The 24,256-nt window shown below is 47.6% G+C and overlaps 1 protein-coding gene across 2 annotated transcripts in view; it reads left to right on the top strand.

Moving 5' to 3' along the window:
- The window catches only part of LOC144172990 (cytochrome P450 3A14-like), an 87,222-nt gene extending 64,389 nt beyond the window's left edge, over nt 1-22,833 (top strand). For both annotated transcript variants that reach the window (XM_077701586.1, XM_077701585.1), the window contains 3 exons: nt 12,383-12,523; nt 14,833-14,995; nt 22,498-22,833. In XM_077701586.1, coding sequence (XP_077557712.1) covers nt 12,383-12,523; nt 14,833-14,995; nt 22,498-22,575 — 382 coding nt within the window. In that variant the 3' untranslated portion in view covers nt 22,576-22,833. The remainder of the gene's footprint in view (nt 1-12,382; nt 12,524-14,832; nt 14,996-22,497) is intronic.
- The last annotated feature ends 1,423 nt before the right edge of the window (nt 22,834-24,256 follow it).

Genomic DNA, 24,256 nt, shown 5'->3' with positions numbered 1-24,256 from the left:
TTTTAAGTAATCCTTGCGCGTGTCGTTTACAGCTTCGAAGTTCAAAAGAGTCACTACGTAGATTGAATGAAATTCCTGTTACCTTACAAATTGACTTCTTCAAAAATGATTTGCGTGTGAGCCCATGTGCTTATTTTAAATTGGTTTAATCTTGCCAAAGCTTTGTTGGAGTGGGTATTGTTCTCATCGTAATTGTTTCTGTTTTTTATAGGGAGGGGGAGCACATAATTTTAACGGGTTTAGAAAGGGCATCCCGATAGGTGAACGACGCCGCACCGCCAAGAAGGAAACAGTAGACCCGTGGGGCGATCGGGGCAGTCGTTCGAATTTATTTTCCTAAAAATTATTTTTCGCAAAAATTTGCTGTTCTTTTCGTATTTCATCGGTAGCCTTTTAGTTGTCCTTAATCATTGCGTGTCCACGCTTTCATGTATAGGTACCTAAGAATTTTAGCTGTACACTTACATTGGTTATTTGCTCTCAAGGTCGTCTCAAAACACATTTCACTCTGGCCTTCTCGAAATCCAAAGGACGCCCAGACCATAAGTACCTGTACTGAAAAGTTAGTTGTTTTGCCATGTGCTCTTAACGCAAAACGGCCTACCGCTCCCTGGTTCGCTTAAAGGCATGAAAGAGTCTGAGTTTAGGCAGAGTACTGCATTTCAAAATGTGAGGCCCGGAACCATTTCTCCTTTCACATTCCGCTTACGACTTCATGTTTGTCATACCCCCACAGAGTTCTATGCATCATTATAGCTGCATTCCGCTTTCCTTTATTCTTAAGTTGCTCCTAGTGAGTTCTTAAGTAGCTGTCCTTATCGTTTATTCACACCCCGAATATTTTTATTCCTTGGCACTGGCTAATTCACCATGCTGACCTGACACTGAGTCAGTGCTGCGGTTATTGAAAATTCCTATTCCCAATTTTCAAGGACCAAAACTTAGCGCGAGGTCTGTGGCTTCCAAACAGCTAATAAGCATCAGCCGTTGCATATTGCTTTAGTTATCCGCTACAAAGAATAATGTCATCTCCGTATAACATTCCTGAAATACTCTGCTCTACCACTTCGCCTTAACATATATGCGCTAAGTTGAACCCTATTCACTTTCAATTTTCTTTCCTAACTGTACAATGGAAAACAACGTAATAACGTAATTCACGTCTTCGCTTGTCCCGAGATATTAGCTGCAATTCATACGGCTTTCCACGGAGTGTGAAGGAGCTGATGTTGGCGCACATTTTCGCTGGAACCTCTCATCGGATGCGGATTATGATGTAGTTGGCGAACTGGTTAATTCTTGTTTGGTCTTCTCGGTAACGGGCCAATCCAGCTTTATTCTGGATGACGTAAGCTAGCGTTGCTTGTGCGACCGACGGCAATGGTAGACAGCCGCTTGGGCGTTGAATAATTTGGCGCCGGAGGCTGACGAGCGGAAGAAGGCGGCGGGCGCTTCGGAGGGCGCCGGCGGCCTTGTTGAGCTGCATATATTGAGCCTGGGGTATTCACCACCCTTGTGGAGGCTTGTCTGCGGCATGCAAAGACTTGTTGCCGGTGTCAAATGGTAGCCCAGCCGGGCTTCATAAACTCAGCGGGCTCCATTTCTTCACCTCCGGTGGTGTTTTCCATGCTGAAGAATTTTGCGGTGTCGGTGCGCCGCAGCCGGTAGATTGCCACGCCGTCGCAGCTGCTCAGTTGAGCAAAATGGAATCGCGAGCCCGAAGTAGGCCTAGTGCGGTAGGCGTCGTCGCCGCACCTTCAGATGGTTTTAATTGACCGGTGGGTACTCCCGTGTCTAAGATATTGGATCCAAGCATTCCGTGTGACCCAGGGATCCTCCTGGCAGCCATCTGAAGAGCGGGGTGATCACGGGAGGCGTGTTTCCCTTACGTCGCCTTTACTTAGATGATTCGCCCGACATGGCTTCCACCGGTTCCACCCCGCCTGTATCCCTACTGAGCCGTAGAGGGCGCTTCAGTTATGGTCTGCCCGCAAAACAGTTTCGAACGAGGCGGTGCATGGCCGTGCGTTTCAGTTATCGTCAGTAAGACACACAGTTTCGGTTGAGGCGTTGCGTGTCGCACATTCTATGTGAAAATATTTCTGGCTGGATAGCTTATACTTATATAAATATACAATAAACGGTGCGTATATATCCTCAGAAGAAATCTGTACATATTTCACTGGGGTTTATTCGGCGTCACCGTCGGAGAGCGTAAAAGATAGACCATGAAAGGGAGTAAAAGGGGACTTGAGGTTAGAGTTAGTTTCCCTGTAACTCCACAGCGAGGGCAAGAGGGAGTGCGCATAGGGCGAAGGAAGGCAAGGGGATGAGAGGATTGAACTGAATTAAAAAAAAGTCCCTACACCGTTTAATCGAACACTAGCGGTGAAGAGCAAAAAGAAATACAGCCAACCGATCTGACAAGTTGTCGTAGATATCCTTCATTCGTACCACATTTCCACTTGGGCGATTGACCCAAAGTTGGGAGCTTCGAGGAGCTAATGTACCCAGTTCGCAAATTTATACGCTGTTAAGGTTGTAAATAGAGCATGCCGCGTGAAACCTCAGCGTGATGACCCGGCAATAGGACAGGAGCACACCAGCCTCGCAGAACATTACATTCTTGGGAGGCTGTGGCGTGTGCCATTCTGCTTGGTGGCGTATTTCACGCAGTAAGATGAAGAAATGAAAGAGAAGAAACTGACAAAAATAGGGGTCGACATAAAAGAAGCCGACGACGTTCCTAATACACATCGCCAGGCTTTCGCTTCCAAAGCATGTAAGCATGCGTAAGTGCCCCGAAAAAACCTTGTACGCCTTCGGAAAGCGGGCGGAGTGTTTCCATAAAGTAATACTGAGCAGCAGTTATTTTGAATGGGGCGCGTTTCTATCATTTCTGTTTTTGCTAGTAGGCCATAGTGACGTGATTGCATTGTCTTGCACCGACGGTGGTAACCCTTTTTTTGTCCTAGCAGCTACGAAAAAGCACATGTGAGCTCTTACAATATAAAATAATAAACTATCTCGTGAAATACAGGTTAATAAAATAAGAGCGCTATAAAATAAAGTAGTTGGACTTACCTGTCCATAGTAGACACTAATGCAACAGCTGAGCGACATAACGCACAGAAACGCCGCCACGCCCAAGCCTCGCTTTCTTGGCACGCGCTTGCCTGCACCGGTAATGTCACCTCAATAATCAGGACATAGCATGAATCGCATTGTTAAGGTATTTTATTTTTGCCTTGAAATGGTATCATGAGCTTATAATTATTGCCACAGCTCGGCTTTCCCCGAGCTTCGCTCAAAATTGGGCCTTCTGGAAGCGCATCCCCTAGGTGTGGACGTATATATACTGGCGTCCATTGCGAATGTTACCTACTCACTCTCTGTGAGGCCACGTGTTAAGCAGGCGGGCGTGTTACGTGACGCCATGGCATGAGAACGACAGAAAAACATATTCTGATGCGGACACGCAAACAGACGTAAAATATAATTGGTATCTAAAATGCAACACACTGCAGCACACGCGCAACGCGAAGGAAAAAACCAGAAGTCCAAATGGGACTTCAAAGCGGGGAAAAGAAACGACACGCTCACGTCACGGCCCGCTCTATGCTGTGACGGAGTGACGTCGATGGACCGTAGAAGCGATTCCTCAAATTCGTGAGTCGCTCATGTTGACGGCCCGAAGACGTGTCGAAGTGGGCTAAGACGTTTCCCCGTGACGACCGTACACACCGGGAGACGGAAGAACTGCGTTAGCCGCAGCTTTGAAAGGATGACCTGTGCGCTCGTGCCTTGCCGGTGTAGGCTTCGTCCCCGATCATTTGCCCAGAATGCACTCCGGGAACAGGCCAATGGGAACAGGTACCCTGGGACCCTGGGGGAAACGGTGGGTCGCCAGAGGCAGCTCCTCAGATGGTTCTCTGTGCTCGGCGCAAGCACGCCCGTGGCTCGATCCAGAACCATCTCCTGAGCGCGGTCTTTGTCCCGGTTCCTGCGGCGCTGTCTGGCCGCCAGTAGTTGCTGTTGTTGTTCCACATCTTATGGCGCATACCTACGCGGGGGATTGGCCAGGAATCGAACAAGAATTTGGCTAATTCGCCCGCTCACATCTTAAAACTACCTAACTATCGGTTGGCATCCAGTAAGAGCGCGAGATTAGAAGGAAGAATTGGTTAAAAATTGAACGCTGTTGTTTAATGTGAGAAAACATACCAGTAATAATAAAAGCAACAGGGCAAACGCCTCGTCTCGGTCACATATGCAGGAATGGCTTCCGCCACCCCTCTGACAACATCCCAGTGATGTGGTTCCTAGCGACGGCAGTACGGGCATGGAGATAAGAAGTCCAATTTGTTGTAATGGCCTGATAAGGTGATGTTGTCTGATCATTGAAAAACCGCGGCAATGTAATAAGAAGTGATGTAGTGTCTCATGTTCACCGCAAATAGCACATAGCGCGGAGGGGATGAGACCAGACCTATGCATATAGAAGTTTAGGTGGGGGACCCTACATCTGAAGTTGGTTAATATGACCTCGCATTGACGAGAATCACACAAACAAGGATTGCAATGATGTTTTAAATGGGCATACTTTTTCAAAATTAAGGATGACTCCTTTCTGCGTACTCACTGGGCGCTAATATCTACGGAAACTTGTTCCTGCTACACTGATCGGAAGAGGGCAAAGATCAACCCAAGGGCCATCCAAAGACGATCGTACCAAGGAATCAACCTCTTCATTAAGGAGTAAACCTTTGTGCACGGGAACCCAAATGAGGAAGATGTCCCGCAAATGGGAAGGCACCAGAAAGGTATATGCACGGATCCGGGGTGAATTTTCAGACGATGCCAAAGCGGAACAGACCGATAGAGAGTCCGTAATTTCAACTATATTCAAGTGGTCCGGAGGAACTACTTTTAAAGCCACTACTACGGCTGGAAATTCGGCCTGCAATATTGGACTGAAGTCTTGTAACCGCAGTGAAACTGCCCAGTCAGGCTTCGTTCACAATTGAACGTTCACAATTACGTGAACGTTCAATCTTGCCAAAGGTTCATTCAGGATTCTTGTAAGTAGGCCTGACGAAGGCATTTTGGCGTTATAGGTAAAAATATTATGAAAAGTTAAAGGCGCTGGAGGGACCTCACAGGGCATTTGTATTATTGTCGGAATGATGATTTTTAATTGAGAATGTAATGCCTGGCGCTGAGGACGAATGTGCTGAGGCCACCAATAGTTGAAAAACAGTGGAGGTAGAGCTACCAGCAACGAAAGAAATCGGCTTTGTGGCTAATCAAAAATCCTCGTAATCGTCAGCACAGTTAAGAGTTGAAACCACGACTCTAGACACGGCATGCGTGCCTCGAGATAAAAGATGTTATTTGCCATGCACCTTGGGAGGGCGAGGCAAAATCTTAGGGCACGTCGCTCCAATATACTAAGCTGGTTGCGTTTGTGAATGGCTCAGCCAGAAAAGTGTACGCAGCCAAACTCTAATATGGGACGCATGTACCCCTTGTAAATAAAAAGTAGTGTGTCCCTTCTCATTGCAAGGCTCCTGTTGCTGATTTTCCTCAACACTCCAAGTGCCCGTTCTCCTTTGGTCACGATGTGATTTATATGGGGGCACCAATCCAGTGTACTATCATAAATGACACCCAAGTACTTCAAGGAAGCCACCTGAGGGATAGTCGCTTCCTGACACGTTAGGCACAGGCTTACGGGAGCGGATACCGGGAACACGAGGACAGTACACTTATTGACATTGATGCTCAATTTTATGATTGCCATCCAACTTTCTATTGAACACAAATAGACTTGTAACGTTTGATAGAGGACATGAATGTCTTTTGCCGCTGAAAATAAAGCTATATCGCCCGCGTAAACGTAGGTACCAATTTCCTGGTTTATTTGAATGGAACTCAGTAATATATTAGGTAGTGTTGCGGAGAGGACAGATCGTTGAGGGACGCTTCTTCTCTGAGCTAGAGTCGATGACTTAAAACCATTTTCTGAGCAAAAGAACTTACGATAAGTTAAAAATTTCTGAATCTATGAGCGGCTGTATTGTGGTAACGCATATTCCGTATGTGTGGCTATCAGGACACTCTTTTCCACGTTGTCGTATGTTTTTGCAACATCGAAGTTGACCAGGGCGCCTACTTGTTTTTTTTTGCGCGCAAAATAGATACGGTTTCCAAGTCAACATGTGCTGACCAAATGGAGCAACGCGGACGGAAGCCAATTCGGTGTGGGCTAGGTGTATTATTACTAGCCAGAAACCGGTGTAAACGTCCATGCAAAATTCTCTCTATCAATTTGCCCATGTCCCTTTTAAATGCGATTGGGCGAATATTGTCCTTAACAGTACCTAGGCTGGGGTTTTTTTAGAAAGGGGACAACTGTTGCAATTCTCTAATCTACCGAAAATCGTGATTTATGTAGGTAAGTGTTTACAGTATTTAACAAATCGTTACGAGACCCTTCAAACAGTAGCTTTATCGCTGGAGTAAAGACACCATCGGGGCCTGGGAAGGATTCCGGCAGCCGCATAACCACATTCCCTAGCTCTCCCATGGTTACATTGAAGAAGTCTAAAACTTGGAAGTTTTCTACTGCCATAGGTGCTAAAGAAGATGAAAATCTGATTTTTAAATCCTGGGCGACCTTTTCAAGCGAATTCAAAATTTCAATTGTCGTTTTCCACGATTGAAACATCTTAGTTTTATGAACGATTCTCTTCCGGTTACGCAAAAAAGCAAGGAGAGAATGCCGGTTTTTTTGTTCGGACAGCGGATAGAAGCATTGCGTATAATGCAGTTGCTTTGCTGTAGGAATAGTTCGACCAAACATATCGGAGTAATATTATTAAAATTTGTCCAGTTATGAGGGCTTTGATTGTGTATAAGCGTCTTCCACGCCGCTTTTCTAAACCGATATTTTCTAGGGCAGTCCTGGTTAAACGAAGGGCTTATACCATCTTTCTTAGCTGAAGCTACAATGAATTCCGATTTCTTTAGTGAGATTTTCAGCATGGCTGTTACCTTCATAGCCCTATTTACCTCTGATTCTTTGGGCATAGATGTAAGGGCCGACCGCAATTGTATTTTAAAAGGCCGTAATTAACCAACGTCCGCATAACACGCTCCGGTGTACCTGGGGAGATGGCTGTTTTGAGAAATTAGATAGATAGATACAACTTTATTTGAGCCATTGAAGTCACCGTTGAGGCGGCCTCCGACGGGGTGTTCCCTTATTCATAGGGCCAAATAAACGGCCAGCACCTCCAGGCCCTGGGCCACTACAGCCGCGTGGGTCGTTGCGGCGGGGCTGGACCGTTGAGTCTCCCACCGCTCTTTGGGGGAAGGAGGTAGAGGGTGTAGGTTGGGGATGGGATTTGTGGAATGGGGGTTTTGAGTGACGTACACTCTGCAATCACGTGTCGCAAGGTGTCTTTTTTTGGCGACAGAAGGGGCATGTGTCTTCATATTGTTGGGGAAACATGGTGTTTAGTAATGTTTGGTGGGCCAGCGACCCCGCTTGAATTCTTTTTAATAATGTCTGCTCTTTCCGTGTTAGTGTTCGATGGGGTGCCGGCAGTTCGCGCCTGTCCTGATGGTACATTTCTGTTATCTCTTTGAAGCTAGTGACGGGAGTCTGGTCGTCTTCTCCTCCACTCGCCTCTTCTTGTGCCCGGCGTGCTATCTCTCGGGCGTAGTACTCGGCAATTGTGTTGCCGAATAACGAGGAGTAAGCGGGTGTCCATACGACCTCGACTACCCTTTCTGGTGGCTCTCTCTTGTTCATTATGTTTGCTGCCAAGGAGGAGATTGTGCCGTTCCGGTAGCTGCTGTAGGCCTTCTTGCTGCCAGTGAACACGACCTCGATGCCGGGTTGAAGGAGCGCTAGTGCCATGGCCACTTCTTCCGCTGTGGTTGGGTCTCGTGTCCTCATGGATACCGTGGTAATTAGCCTGTTTCGAGACGTTACGGCCACTGCTGCTCTGTCGCTTTCCTGTAGTAGGGATGCGTCCATGTACAAGACGTGAGGGTTGTCGCCGAATCTCCTCTCCAGAGCTGCTGTTCGCGCCTTTCTTCTTCTCTCGTTCTCTCCCGGCGTCATTATACGTGGAAGAGGCTTCGAAATGATTTTTGCTCGCCAGTGTTCTGGTATGAGGCCCGGTGTTGGTATCAGCTCGATCTTCCCTCCCATCTTCTGGAGGACCCTAGTGCCCTGTTCGATGCAGCTGAGTCGCATCCTCTGGTTGGACAGGTGGACTTCCACAAGCTCGTCCACGGTGTGTCGGACTCCCATTTCACGCATCCATTTGGTGGACGTGTAGATGGGGAGTCCCAGGGCTTGCTTCGTTGCCTTTCTTATACGTATGTCTAGTCCTTTCCTCTGTGTTTTCGTTAGTTGCAGGTACGGTGCTGAGTAGGTGATTCAGGAGATCATTTGCGAGGTGATTCGCGAGATCGCGTGATTCGCCTGGACAAGGCGGATTGCGTCGTCTTCTTTTATGCCTCAATTCCTCCTGCCTGCCTCTCTCAGCATACACAGTACCTGTTCCGTGGTGGTTGTGATCTGGGCAAGGGCTGCGTCCGCTTTACCGTCGGTCCTCAGTATGAGCCCCAGTATACGGCATTGTTGGGTGGACTTTATCTCAATTCTGTATATTTGAAGAGTGATTTGACTCCTGGTCTTCTTGTTAGCACCCGGTTGGACTGCTGAGCGCTCGGAGTTTTGGGGGGCGCTGCTCAGGCCGCACGACTTAGCGTACTCATGCACCGTCTTCGCTGCTTGCTGCAATGTTTCTTCCATCCAACCCTGAGACTCTGCTCTGTTCGTCCATACCGTGATATCATCCTCGTAAAACGCATGGTCGATTCCTTCGATCTGTTCCAATAGTCGTGGCAAGGGCAGGAGAGCGAGATTGAACAGGAGAGGTGAGATCACCGATCCCTGGGGTGTGCCGCGCTCGCCCAGTGTTATGGGGTCCGACTTAATTCCTCATATCGCCAATGTTGCGGTTCTGCCGATAGAACGTTTCTGGAATACTGAAAGGTCCTGCATCCGCATCTCTTTGTGTTAATGTTTCGTAACACGCTGGCGTGGGTAGTACCCGTATATGGTCGCTAGCCGTAGGGCAATCCACTGTACTCCACGAAGAGCCTCCACACCCTTCGCGAACGTTAAGTCCAAAACTGAGCGCGTTTGGCTGCAAACAAATGTCGCCCTGCCTGTGTTGAAACAAAGAAGGTTATTCTCGGTTGTCCGTTTTAATAACCGCCTGCCACAGATGTCTATTTTGAAGCTCCAACTGACGTGATATGAGTTGAAGTCTCCAGAAACCAAGATGTTATGTTTACTGGAGGAAAGCGCTAGGGCGAGAGGAACTGTGGAAGTCACTCCGTTCCGAAAATACGCATCAAGTAGAGAACAAGGAAAGCTCCAGGGAGGGCATAAATCTACTGCCATCAGTTCACAGTCGGGTGACATGTACTGAAAATACAGTTTGGCCTTATTGCAAAATTTGGATGACACCAGAATCAATAGCCCACCACCTCGTGAAGCTCTCTTTAACCAAAATACACGAAAATCCGAAATCTTCAAGTTTAATATCTCCTTGGCCTTTTTTATGTTTTTTTTTTATTTCGTTTCTGTGGGGAAAGTTGCTCTTTTACTCTTAGGGCACCTTGTTAACTTAACCTGCATGCCTAGTTCCATTTCAAATTCTGAATCGGAACCAAGAGCTGGGGAGGAAGCCTGACCCTTGGAAACCACAGGATCCGAAAGGGCCGATACCTCGAGTGGCAAGGTTGTCGCCGGAACCCGGATTACAGCCTGTGCTGAGCTCAAAGATGAAGTGTTCTTCGTGAGGTTTGTCCCTTGAACCGCTGGAGCCTTTGAAACTTCATCCTTGTGATGCAGGGTTAGAGTTTGGGAGCAGGTCTGCTCCTCGGAAGACAATGTCAAGGAAAGGACTTGCACAAATTGTTGAGTCATAGCTGACAAAAGGTTTCAAACCTGTTCCGTCACAGACAAAACTATTTTTGCAGAAACCTCAGGCAGCACTTCTTTCAAAGCAAGCCCTATAGCCTTGGGAAGAGATGCCTCATATTTTGGAGTGTGGCCGGCGGTAGCACCTGCGTACCTATGATTCCTTTTTTAACTATATTTACCGCTTCAGAGCGGGAACGCGACGCTTTTCAAGCGCCTCCAAGACAGTGACATCCGTTGCGCGGGCTGGGTAGTTGGAAGGAGGAGGAAAATGACTTTATTGATATCAATCCGGCAAGTAAGGGTGGATCAGGCCGCGCAGGGCTTCACCAACCCCCTATCTCACTAGACCTCAGCGTGGACCGGTTCGGCGCTAGCTACTAGGAGTTACCTCCGTTCGCTTTTGCCGGGCCAGGACCGCGTCGAGCCGCTGGATGGCTTGGAGTTGCGCCTGATGGTCAGGCGAACTGATGTAGTGTTCCATGTCCGGTGGCAGAGAGTCCCGCACGGTTCCCCTCGCACACGCGTCACACACCCACAGCACGTGGGCTAAGGTTGCCAGTTCTCGCGCACACACACTGCACGTAGCACTTTCAAACAGTCCGGGACACACGTGCCGGGCTGGGTCGGCGTGAGTACTGTTCCAGTCTGTAGCTGTCGTAAGAGGACCCCCTCACGTCGCCCTAGTCTCGGGTGAGGCCCAGGCAACGCTCGGCGGCCCTCTCGGTACCAAGGGAAGATTCCTCCGTAGTCCAGTAGCGGGTCCGGGTCCAGGAAGTCAGCCTCGTCCGCTTCCGAGGGGCGGGGGGGCGCCGCACGCTACGCGAGCTCACGCGCGACGACGTCAGCCTCCTCATTGCGGTTGGCCGCTCCTCCTGGGATGACTCCGACGTGGGCCGGGAACCATCGTAGATGGGTCGTGGTCAGCAGATCGGCAGAGGCAGCCACACTGTCTAGTTGGACGATCAGCCCCGCAAATACGACAACCAGTGGAGGATTTGCAAGTTGCTGCACTGTGACCAAAGCCACAGAAGTTCTGGCATTGGCGAGGCCGGGGGAACAATGCTTCTACTCTGTAAATCAGGGGCCAGACCTTAATTTCTGAAGGGCAACAGGAACCCGCAAATAAGGTGATCACTGATTCGGTTGGAGTACGGACATTGTCCACCACACGAGAGCAGCGGTACACTGCGATCACCCCTGCATCCAGAAACTAATCAAGGAGCTCAACTGAGGAAATGTCCGCGTCAACTCCGTGTACACTTCTTTTGGTACACGCAAGACGAGAAGGGACGAAAGGTCTTACCGGCAATGAAGCAAACGACTAGAGCTTCAGCAGATCAGCCAAGCAGGCCTTATCTGATGATTTGCAGATAATTCGGCAGTTTTTGTGAGGTCTCACCTTTTTGACAGTCCTGAAGTGCTCACTTGTGCCTTGTAGGACTTTTTGAATTATCTTGAAAATTTTCAGCCTGATTACCCTACCGTTGGTAGGAACCAACGCCACAGGGACGGCTGTAAGCCATTCCGCAAGAAGGAATTCGGAAGCAGGTCCTGCGGTAAAATAGTAGCCTACCAGGGACAGGATGCCTGGCCGGTAGATGAAGCAGACATTCGAAGGGCCTCCATTGTCACGGAGGCATGAAACAAAAAGAAAAAAACTCGATGCTTGGCCAAAGCCAACGCGAAAAGCACCAGAGCGATAGCCGACGTGTCTCACGCAAGGCGAAGATCGTTCTACCGGTAGCTCCGTCGGAACGCACTCCTCTGGTGCTTCACGCCCCGCTTTCCGGTGGTCTTCCTATTTCTCCTCTTTCACCGACGGTTCACCTGCGTCGTCTACTATCAGGGTTTTCCCGGGCACGGGGATGGGATGATAATGATGATGGTTGGGTTTTTGTGGGCAAGGCCGACTAAGGGCAAAGACCGCCAAGGAAAAGTTTTTTGGCACAGAGATGTCAGTCATCACACTTTGACGCGCTTTTGAACATCCAAATATGCCGTAATAAAAGCTTTGCTATCATTACTCTGCATTCTTAATCCCAGCGTGATCACGCATTCTCAGCGTGATTATTTGAAATTACTGGCGTTATTCAAAGACATGTTCTATGCTGCTAGGCACTGGCTTCATCGGTTTTTATATCAAAACTATTCTCCTACTGAATAATCCATAAAGCTTTTTGGTAGTCAAGAAAGCTACTTCGCAGTCAAACACGATTATTTTTACGAAACACCAAGACAGATAACTCCTATCGTGAGGTAATGACTACGTTCGCTTGTAACTAGGCGCCAATACGATGTGTACTTTATTTTGCAAATTCGGTACACAAGGTTCGCACCGTGATTATGTTTGTGTTTTTTCACACCCAGATTTGTAACCCGGCAAGCCAAAGAGGACTTCGAGTTCCATGGCATAAAGTTCAAGGCAGGCACCTGCTTCATGGTGCCAACGTATCAACTTCATAGGGATCCACAATTTTGGCCGAGCCCTGAAATATTTGACCCCGACCGGTAAGTCTTGGTAACTGTGTTCTTTTGATTCTCGCGGCGTAAAAGGTTGCTTCGCAAACTCGCGTACCTATGAGTAGAGCGCGGATTTTAGGTAAACACCTATTTTGTGCCTTGCACTCTTGTTGCGCCTCCTTGGTACCAGCCCATAACTTAGAGGCTAAGAAGTGCTCGAACGGCGTTCTCATAGGGCTTATAAATGCTTATTTTGTCGTTTGTGCAGAAAGGCCTATATGTGCCCATTATGTCTGTTTTAAATATAGGCGCCCATAGGAACACTATTCAGACGCAAATTTCACTTTTCAGTGCAGCATGAGATTGTAATACACTGCGAAGCTGTTGATCAAATCGTTTGTGTATGGTGTCCGGAGTTCGAAATACCAAGAAAATGCCGAGCGCACGTTCCTCAAGCTGAGGATACCCACTTACAAAACTTGGCCAATAGTGGCGAAAAAAACTCTACCGTTTGCCGTATCGTGGCAACATTTTCTCGGAACGATAAGGACATGCCATAGCATACATACCTAGTTCGTTCTTCCTCGTGTCACCTTGCGCATGCGTTGTGTACCCTAGAAGAGCCGCGATTTGAATGACGAAGCTGCTGTAGGTGATCACAGGCTCCGCATGTCCCGGCCGCGGCTAGCTCGCACGGCTGTGGAACAAACCGCGCTTCTAAAGGCTTGGCGTGCATTGCATCCGCTAGAGACAATACGTCATGCCTGCAGAATGGCGTAGAGAAACGTCGAATAAATCAGCTATCTCCCTCTGGCGTTTGTCAACGCACGGTCATTGAACTGCCATAACGGCGATGTCACACCACGACACCACAACGTTGCTAAAACTCAACTTTGTGTTCATCAATGATCACGTCCAACTGCTTTGTCATTTAACTCTCCGTCGTGCAAGTCTTCCCTGAATTTTTCATGTTATCGGGCAGCTAGTTTGACTGTTGGGAACTGCATGCGGTTCAACCTAGTCGTATAGTTCAAGGATTGCCCGGAAAACAACAGCTGTGATCAGTGGGATGGGACGCACTTTCGAATCCAGAATTCTGGAGATGGTGGTGAGAGAGAGAGAGAAGCTCTTGATTATAAAACAGAGTGTTTAGCCGGCGTACAAAATCGCCTTCATGCTACTCTGTTAGGGGAGGGGGAAATGGAAGAAAGGCCAAGGAGAGAGGAGGGCAGAAAGGAGATGCAAGCTGAGAGAGGGACTAACGAAATTAAGTAAAATGGCAAGAGCGAAAGGAGATGGTGGTAGTTGATATTGCTTCCACAGTCATCAGCGACTATGAAAATGAGTGTACATTAATGAAAGGAGTGTTCGATCGTGATAATGTGAAATACAAACAACGGAGCGCGTGGCTTTCTATACAAGCCCCGCATTCTGGCGACCGGCCGCGTATGCGAAGTGCGAACAAGTTACGACAGTTTGTGACCAATCTTGATGTGGAAAGGCCGTCGTATTTCTATCGTCCATTGGGCGCTGAGCACGAAATTAAAAATAGAGGAATATAGCTGCTGGCGCCGTTTTCAATAATCGCAACCACCAAGTAAGATAACGCTTGCGTAAGCGGGCGCCGAACGCGCTGAGAAGGCAAACCAAAACGCTTACACGCGAACGATGGAGTGTTTCCATATCAACGTTGGCCACAAACTCTCGTACTTTTTTTCCACTCCGCATACGAGGCCCTCCGCCAGGATGTCCGCCGTGTACTGAAAGCCACGCGCTCCGTTGTTCGTATTTAAATTGATCACGATAGTGCATTCCTGATGTGTGTAGGAATGTGTAGGAGTGTACAATGAGCGTAGGAATGTACCGCTGGCGTCAAAAGTAATTGGAGCACGGGAGATGTGACCGAGCCGCATAGGAGCGCCGTGTAGCTGCACCGGTTGTAATCAACAGCAGCAGAACACGCATGCGCGCCCGCTGACGGTGATACCCCATGTATACTTACCAACCCACTTATTTTAACACGTCTTCGAGCGTTATTCGCATGGTTCTTGGCTCCAAAAGATGGCGCGGTTTCAAACTGGGGCCGAACAGCGAAACCTACAAATTTTGCAACTGATTTCGCCAATCAGGGGTGCATTAAAGACTACTCCGCATGGCGAGCGTGTACTAGATGGAAACGCTTTCCTCATAGAGCGTAGGAAAGCTTTTATTTCGGCAGTATATGTCGTGTTTTCTGAAATGTATAAATGCAGTGGTATAACGCGTGTATCTTTCCCCTTTTGGGTGCATATAAATCTAGTACTGGCGTAGAAAACATCGTGCGGTATAAATGCGATGGTCATTGTTATTCACTGCAGGTTTTCTCCAGAAAATGAAGCTTCACTGAAGAAGCTAGCCTATGCAGTGTTTGGTATTGGGCCTCGAAACTGTGTCGGCATGAGGTTTACGATCCTGGAGCTGAAGTACACCATTGCCAGATTGGTCCAGAAGTACCACCTCGAGTTAGGACCCTCTCAGATGGTGAGTGAAAGCAAAAACGTCCAATGTAGTTGAAGTAATAGTAGGTCGTATTACCCGTTCTATTTAGGCATAAAATACCCTAAAGGTACTGTACAGCTACCTCTCTATGGTTGAGTCGAATATAACTGCTCAATTCTTTCATCGCCGAGGGACAGTGTCTGAGCAGTCCGATTTTGAGGTAAAAGAATACAAGAAACAAATGTCTGTTACTTTTTAGAAATTTATGGTAAAATGCAAAAACATCCTTTCGTAAAGCTCGTAGTTCTACATGCGTTTTGACTGGGTGTAATAAAATATATCGCAAAAAATAAGAGCAACACTTACAAGATATTTTTGTGAAAGTAACAGAAAAGCTGTAAGATGTTTGGTTCCCTACCTTGTAGCGTCATCGTGAATCATTGACAATAAGAGGCCCGAAACCGAAAATGCGAAACACCATCTATGTGCTTTGAAGCTGCGGCCACCTGTGGAAATTTACAAACATGTATGAGTCGTAGTAGTAGTTGTAAGTATTGTTGAATAAGGCGGACTTAGCCTTGCATAGCTGCCGGCAATTGCTCCGCCTAATCGCCCCCCATATCATATAAAAACTCTCAAAGTCATCACACCTCACTTAGTCCTGAAATAACAGACACACAATGTCACCACGCCTTACTTAGTCCTGTGAACTGCAAAAATCCGAGTAGAAGATGAGACACCTCTCTTCGCACAATCCAGTGGTCTCTAGGAAACATAATGTCCTTCAATGTAGCTTGCGGCACTCTTAACTTCTGGAGATCACAAAAAAATTCGTCCGCTCAGGGATGCTTTTGGAGCAATTCATAATGAGGTGATCAGTGTCACCAGTCACACTGCACGAGGGGCACAAAGGGGATGAAACAATGTTGATTTTATGTAGCCAAGATGGTGTACGGGCTGAGTCTGTTCTTACTCGGTGGAGCATGTCCTACCGATAAGCACCCAGTCGATTAAGAGTAACTTGAGCATGCTGACAGAAGAATGAGAAGTTAAGGCGAGAAGCAATGCTCGCCCACGATAAACGTTAGCTTGCTTGGCGGTGCGAATGAGGGTATGTCCGCAGGCAGAGTAACGGAAAGAAGAAGAAGAAAAAACATCAAATGAGGAAAGGGTAATGACGCCACTCAGATGAAAAGTTCTGCTATTAAACGGTAACATTTTAGAGGCCAAGCAGCTTATGGTCGAGCCACTTCCCTCCGCCGTTGTGTAAGCGCCGTTGTGCGGCGTCCCCACCCCCCTATGAATGCCTGGCCAGGAAACGCTGATGATGATTGTGGCAGGATGCCCCTAGGGATTGGCCAACCGAAGAATTCATCACGAGATAGCTTCGCCTTTACCACTGTCGTCATCTTCCCGCAGGAAAACCCATAGTACCACACCCCCTATACGCATGCCTGGTCAGGCACCTCAGATGATGATTCTGGCGGCATGTCCTAAGGGATTGGCCAACTGAAGAGTCCATCACGCGATAGCTTCGCGTTCAACCACCGTCGTCATCTTCCCGTAGGGGAATCCGGAGTAGTATGCGAGGCAATCCTCCTCTCCTCTCCATAGCTTCTTTCCTCTTCGGAATTGCGCAACGAATAGCAACACCTGTGGCTCCGCGTGCGATAATGCGAAGCAGCTTATGCTTGGAGACGCGACGGTAGCCGCTGTATACTCCGCTGGTGGCGCCACTGTAGCTCCGCGGTATAAATGACGGGCGCGCGCGCTCCGCTGCTCTCATTCTCCTCCCGCAAAGCCGTGATCGAACTGAAAACTAATGGGAACTTGAGTCGACCCCATTGCTCCTTCGCAGACTACGGAGGGTTCCCCTGCGGGAAGATGGTGAATTTTTTTCCTGAATCCTCCATCACAAAGAGTGCTGGTGCCTTTGCAATTCCGTAAGAAATCAAAATTTAAATAGGGCACATTGGTTAGAAAATATTCTGGCGGGCATATAAAATAACGGCAATTTCTGAAATATTACGCTCACCAGGTTACTTTATGCATGGTAAGGAAGCGCATTCGCCTCCACCTGCGCGGGCAACCATGATGCCCCCTCCCTAGGGCAAAAGTGTCAGTGCGTCAGTTGCTGATTGAGCAGCGGGCTAAGTGCCATGCCCGAGAAACCTCTTCGTATTTAACCTAACAATAAACACAGTTTACTACATTTCGTGGTTGGTGGGGAGTGTTGGATTGAAACAAAGCACGTCCACTACAATACGCTCACCCCCTAACCCTTCCCACCCGTCCTAAAAAGATGACAGCAACGTAAAACCATCCGGGCAGCCACGACGCTGTGGACCGCCCCGAAAGGTACGGCGCCATGTCACACTTCAGAAGCTCGGCTGTCTTTGCGACGATGTTTTATGATTATATTTGTTCGTATTTCAACGCTTCGAGGGATGGATGTCGGTGAACGACGTCATTGACAGTAACCATCGATACATGCTATTGTCAACGCTGCCTCCTCCTTTTCATTTTCGCCGGCGGAAACGTGAGGAGGGGGAGCCTGGTGGTGGACTTTGCAGTTGCACTTCGGTGCCTCGCCAGTACGTGCGATTTCAATACTTTCTTCGACGAAGCACTCCGCGATATATTTGTTTGTGGACTGCGTGAAGCGCGGTGCGGAATCACTGCGCTGGCAGTTGGTAGGATGGAGAGGTGGGCCGTCACTCTAATAGCATATGGCTACGACATAGCTTGCGAGTAATTTGTGGAGCACGGCCTTGCCAACGCATTTTCAATGTTGCCTGGAGATATTCCAGAAAAAGAGGGGGAAGAGCAGTTGCTTTCCTCATTTTAAGGGTCGATGAACTGCGCATAAAAATTCAAGATCTCTCCAAGAGAACAAAAGAAGATCGAATCTTGTGAACGGTTTTGCATTGCACTGTGCACGGGAGACCGCGCCAAAGCAAGAAAAGAGAGGTGCTACCGTACAAGGAGCGAAGAGGCGAGTTATAAGGCGATATAGGGTGCCGCCGGTGGGAGTCTGGAATGATTATACCTACAGCATTGGGGAAGCGCCCATCTATGATACGGCACAAGGGACCGCCAGGAGTAAGTGACCTGAAACCAACCCGAGAGACTACTTTTTTTGCGAGGACTAGATCACGAAATTCAGGAATTTGTAAGGCAGTACATACTTTGCGTTACTCAAAAAAGTGTATCCGCAGCAGCACCGCTACATCCTTGGACATGGGCGAAATCACTATGGGAACGCACCCATGTTATCTACTCTGAAATCGACTTGGAAAAGTTCCCATTACTGCAAGACGGTTGCACAAAATGGTTGGAAATACTCCGAACTATGACTACAACGGCTGAGAAGACCTTACTAGGACGACTTTTAGCATCACATGGAATATCCAAGGAATTTATCTTTGGTAACGGGCCACAGTTCCTGTCTCCCGAGAAAAAAATTGTTAGAATGGTTTGCATAATCCAGCATGGTTATGTAGGGTACGTGCAATTCGGCGCCAGTACTTTCGGTTGTGGCTGTCTCTCTCTCTTGTTGTTTTCACGCTGGCACTCTGACACTCGATGCCGTGGGCCGGCAGCGGCGCGAGGTGCTCTTGCCCCCATATGATCTTTACTAAGAGAAATAAACAGTTCTTTTCCGACTGTAGAATTTTAGACTGATCTCGGCGGCCCTAGCAGATCCTAAAAGCGGAGCATTTTTTGGCCAGTGCCCCCACAGCGTGGATAGAAATGCGCAATTCACTGATGTAACACCTTTAATCGTTTATTCGTGATAACAGCATACATGGCGATATTTGGCCGGACAGAATTGTGACAAGCCGAAAAATAAGAAAAATAGAAAACGTTTCACGGTAGTGACATGAAAAGATAAAATAAATGTGTCTTACACATCTCCCTCTAAAATCTAAGAAACTGCGAAAACAGTCGGCAAAAGCACTCAAAATACGTATGGCAAATGTGGAAAATGCAAACCGTATAACAGCCTACATTTCTAGAAAACTGCAGATTTGGTAGAGTAACACCTTTAATCGTTATGCGCATGAGTGTTCATGCATATAAATAGTCTGACTAAATCTTAAGGAACCAAAGAACAAGAAAAATAGAAAAATAAAATTTTCACAAGAATGATCTGACAAAATCAAAAATATGCACATCATACATCTCCCACACAAAAAAAAAAGAATAAGAAAAGTCCACCCAAGAAAACGTTCAAAATACGAATAGAAAATTGGGAAAATGGCGGGCGTGTAGTGCCTGACAGTTCCATAAAAATTCAGATTTGGCGGAAGTGACGGCTTTAATCGTTATAACAGTGTAAATGAAAGGAATGGCTTGGACATAATTTTGAAAAACCAAGAAGTAAGAAAATTTTTCACAAGAATGAGCTGACATAAAAACAATATGCGCAGGTTGCGCTAGTGGTGCAAGGTCGCATAAACAGCAGAGCGGTCGGCCGATCTCCTTTCGTCGAAGATCCGGGTGTTGCACCTCACAATTATTTCCGAACGTTCCGCTGAAAGTTCTGCATGACTGGCGGGCCCGGAGCATTTGTCTACAGTCTTTTGCAATTCTCCCAATGTGTACCGCATTAGCGCGCTGGAACCTGCGGCTGAGTCCGAAGACAACACCCGGGCTGCGAAGTCAAAGGAGATGCTGTGCGCCCGGAATGCGATGATATCTCAATCGGATAGACGCCGGTTTCATAAAGCCAGGGACCCAGGTTCGATTCCGAAAGCGCAAAGCGCTTTTGTTTCTTTCGGAATGGCTGAGCATGTCATTGTTCTCCGCCGCCTCTAATCATATACTTCTCAGCCCTGTACGGTGGCACAGTGGTAATCATAAAGAAAAACAAAGTGGCCCAATGGTTAGGTGGCCAGTTTCACGGAGTAATAGTCCTGTGTTCCATTACCGGGACCTCCCTAACTGCACTTTTTTTAGTCTTCTATGTTTTTTGCTGCGACGGGCGCAGAAAGTTGGGCCTATGGAGCTCTGCTGTTAACATGCATGTTGTCTATCTCATTTCCAAAAGGGAAGAATAAACGGAAAAGTCAGCGAAACGACGTTAAAAATAGAGAATAAAATAACGTAAACGGTTATACGCTGCCGTATGGCTTGTATGTTCAGGAAAACTAAGCAAAATTAGCCAAGTAAAGGCACTTCCTCGCTATAATGGTATACATTTACGCCATTTGGCGAAAATTAACAAAAAAACCTCAAAAGAATAAAATAATTGGGTGTCCTTCGCCACTCCTAGCGATCATTATCATCATCATCATCACCAGACTATCTACGCCCACCGCAGGGCAAAGGCCTCTCCCATTATTCTCCAATTACCTCGGTCCTGTGCCAACTGTGACCAATTTATCCCCGCAAACGTCTTGATCTCATGTGCCCATCTAACTTTCTGCCGCCCCCTGCAACGCTTGCCTTCTCTAGGGATCCACTCTGTTACCCTCAATGACCAACGGTTATCTTGCCTTCGCAATACATGCCCTGCCCACATCTTCTTCTTAATTTCTATTAATACGTCTTTAACACCAGTTTTCTCCCTGACCCACTCCGCTCTCTTCGTGTCCCTTAATGTTAAACCTATCATTTTCTGCTCCATTGCCCGCTGAGTCGTTCTGAATTTAAGTTTAACCCTCTTAGTGAGCCTCCAAGTTTCTGCCCCGTAGGTGAGTACCAGTAAGATGCAGCTGTCATACACTTTCTTCTTCAGCGACAATGGTAGGCTGCTATTCATTATCTCAGAATGTCTGCCATATGCACCCCACCCCATTCTGATCCTACTAATTATTTCTGCCTCATGGTTGGGATCTGGGGTCACAACTTGGCCTAAGTTGATATATTCGCTTACCACTTCCACTGCCTCGCCACCTATCTCAAGTCGCTGTGCTGTCCCGAGGTTATTGATCATTACTTTAGTTTTCTTCATATTAATTCTCAGGCTCACGGTTCTACTCTTTTCGCCCAGTGCAAAAAGCATGCTTTGCAGTACGTCCCTAGAGTTACTTAGCGATACTTCCCTAGCGATATTTCGCTGTAAAGAACTCACGATCGAGATAAGCGGCATTAGTATACAATTATCTACCACGGCTGCTCTGCGTCGTTACAGAATATAATGAAGTGAAACATACGCGGACAGCTCTTTAATAGCCAGCATCGAAGGGCACTGCGAAACGAGCCATGCAAACATTGAAGTAGTTTGGAAGAAACCACGTAGTGAGGCTCCCAAGTATACTACGTCGAAGGTGCAAAGGCTAGCAAGATCCTTGTTATACTACCGAACCACACCTCTCACGGTTGCGGAGAGGACACTGGCCGTCCATTTTTTTTCAAAAGACGACTCCATCCAGGCTTCCACCCCATGAGACCCGGTGTTAAATCTACCGTAGCGAAGAATCGCGACCTGAAGAGTAGGGAAGATACCGCGACAGGATGAGCACTTCGCGTGTTCAGATGTGAAGACGCCATTCTGTTGAGAAGTTTGCAGAATAACATCGCAACATAGATGCCAGAGAGTATTCTTTACGCTCAATGACCTCTTACCTACCACGTCATGCAAGATAGCCGAACGACAGTAGTGCACGTGGTGCACCTCCAACAGGTAACGGCATATCGCAAAGATGCCAGTGCTTTAAATGAACCAAATATCGACTACTTCCCAAGTGAACAGCCGGAATCAAGCCCTCGTCCATTGCGCTGAGTACAATCGACACCTGGGGGATATCCAAGAGAGACAGAAGAAGACAGCGACAGAAGAAGACAAAAGGAGGATAAGTGTAGTGAAGCGCATTCACCTTCACCAGCACTGGCAACCGTGATCTGCAGGAACCGACACCAGCGCCACGTCCCTACGGTGAAAGCGTCAGTGCGTCAGTTGCTGGTGAAGTAGCGGGCCAGTTGCCTTGCTCGCAAACATTGTTTTTATTTAAGCCAGTAACCAACTCAGTTTAATACATGCCCCCCAAAGAAATCCCCTCACTCTATCTGGCCGCCGGGCGCAATCTGCCAAACATAACTTTGGTTGAAAAGCAGATTTTGGCTGAAAAGCAGATTTTGCTTTTGGATTGGAAGCCTCAAGCGATAGGCCCTCAAATCTGGATCATTCGCCACAGAGTGCAACACACTCCTCATTTAGTGGTGACCATTCACTTTGTAGATCAAAATGCACAGCGAAAAACATTTGGGGATTATGTTCCGCTGTATCGCTAGAATACTACGTAAACCCTATAACAGAGCTGCTCTACAGATTCTTTTGTCGTAAGATGAAAGAAAACGTTTTCCCAAGCCAAACAAAATTCTCCAATGTTTCGTAGTACATGCAGCTGCGTGGTAGATCTGGGGTGAAGTAACTATTCTTTGTTGTTAGGCAAGCCAATGGAGTCTTAAGTTCATTTCAAGGAGCTTCTTGTACCTCTGAGAAGTGAAAACGCTTTTGCCTTGACAAGACCTGAAAAATAGAAAAAAAGTGACGAAATGGCATAGTGCATAACGTATTCTGTGCTTCACATTTTCAGGGAACTATGGAGATGGATACATATGCATTCGCCTCCTACCCAGGGAGGGGACCCTGGATTGTTCTTCGTCGACACTGAAGAAAGACAACTGGCAGAATAGTACGCCTTTTTACCGCGAAGAAGTTAAAACACAAAAAATGAGAAATTTCAGTTATTCAGACTCAACTTTGTGCGACGAGCCAATAGAAGTTTCTATATTTTTGGAGGTTTTCATGAACAATGTACCGCACGGTTTTATTTTCAGGCTCCGTATTGGTCGTACAATTTGTAAGCCAGTGGTATATTCTTTACGCTATGTTGAAACTGAGAACAGAGGAATAAACAGAAAGTACCTTTTGGTGATTGTCGTTCTTTTCGACTTCGACACGTCGAATTACGAATTCTAGGCTCTCGGTTTTATTGGGCACATTGCTGTACGCTCTCACTTTCACAATAAATGCATACTGTACCATGCTACGGGGTAAAGCTGGTAGAGATGCATGCCCCTTGAATCTCTGTACCATGCACCATAGTTCACTATTTTACTTGGCGAGGAAGCATAACGAGAAATGGTAGCAGAACAAATGTTTTATGGGCCCCCAATTTCCACGCTCGTTTATGCTGAACTACACGTCCGACTTTCACCGCAAGCGAATGAATAGTTCCTTTATAAAGTCATGGCAACGTAATTGGCTTTTACGACCTGATGCTATGGCATGCGCGGCGTCCAATGACGACAACGTGATGAACGCCGCGTACTCCCTCATAACAGCTCCGATGCCAGACACAGCAACGTCGAGGCCTCTAAGGTGCTCCTTCGCACGTGGCGCAACCAAAAGCACATCGCATTATACTTCGCTTCGGCATCCTCTATGGCGTAAGAATATGCCTCAAGTGCTCGAGCAGGACTTATCAGCACTCTATTGCCGATAACGGCGACATCTCTGATCCGACTGAACCGCCGGTAGCTGTCACGTTTGACGCTGATAGCTGACGCACCATCTTATCTCAACACCTGTGGAATAAGATCCTTTTTGACCAACAGCCAAAGCTGCCATGGACTCGTGTTTTAGTTTTGTGAAAGCGTCTCCAACGCGAGTAGACGCACGTCGACCTCCGCTGCGACCACAGTTCCCAGATATTGTCGATAAGGTCGGATTGTGTATCAACCACGTGCATGCCTATGAAGCGTCGCCGCCCCGAAGAATGCCTGCGCAATAGTTTCAGCTAAGTAATTGCAAAGGTACAACGCTTTCAATAATGTCATGATCAGCTGCCAAGGAAAAAGAAAGGCATTGAGATTTGAGTTCATCCGGTAACACTTTTCTACCTTCGATGTACTGTCGGCCAATAAAGTATACGGACCACTAGGCCGCCAGCCGGATCAAACATACGCAAACACATAACGCTCGCACACACACGCAGACACACGCATGCGCATGCACGCACATACACTCACACCAACACACACACGCACACGAACACGCATCCAGACAGGCCCACGCACACGAGCACACACCAAGAAACCACGCACTCACGCACATACGTACGCACACACGCATGCACGCACGCACGAACACACACACGCACACGCACACACACGCAAGCACAAACGCACGCATGCACACGCACGCGCACACACACGGACATACACGCAAGCACACACGCGTGCACGCACAGACACACACACGCACGCACACACACACACGCACGCACGCACGCACGCAAACGCAGTGATTTCGTACATAAACAAAATAAAGAAGGTGTGGCTTTGAAAATA

The sequence above is a fragment of the Haemaphysalis longicornis genome, unplaced genomic scaffold (assembly GCF_048455015.1).
Source record: "Haemaphysalis longicornis isolate Haplotype H1 unplaced genomic scaffold, Haemaphysalis longicornis Haplotype H1 scaffold_28, whole genome shotgun sequence".
NCBI lineage: Eukaryota > Metazoa > Arthropoda > Arachnida > Ixodida > Ixodidae > Haemaphysalis > Haemaphysalis longicornis.
The sequence above is the reverse complement of the archived record's forward strand: the minus strand, read 5'-3'. Positions and strand labels throughout refer to the sequence as shown.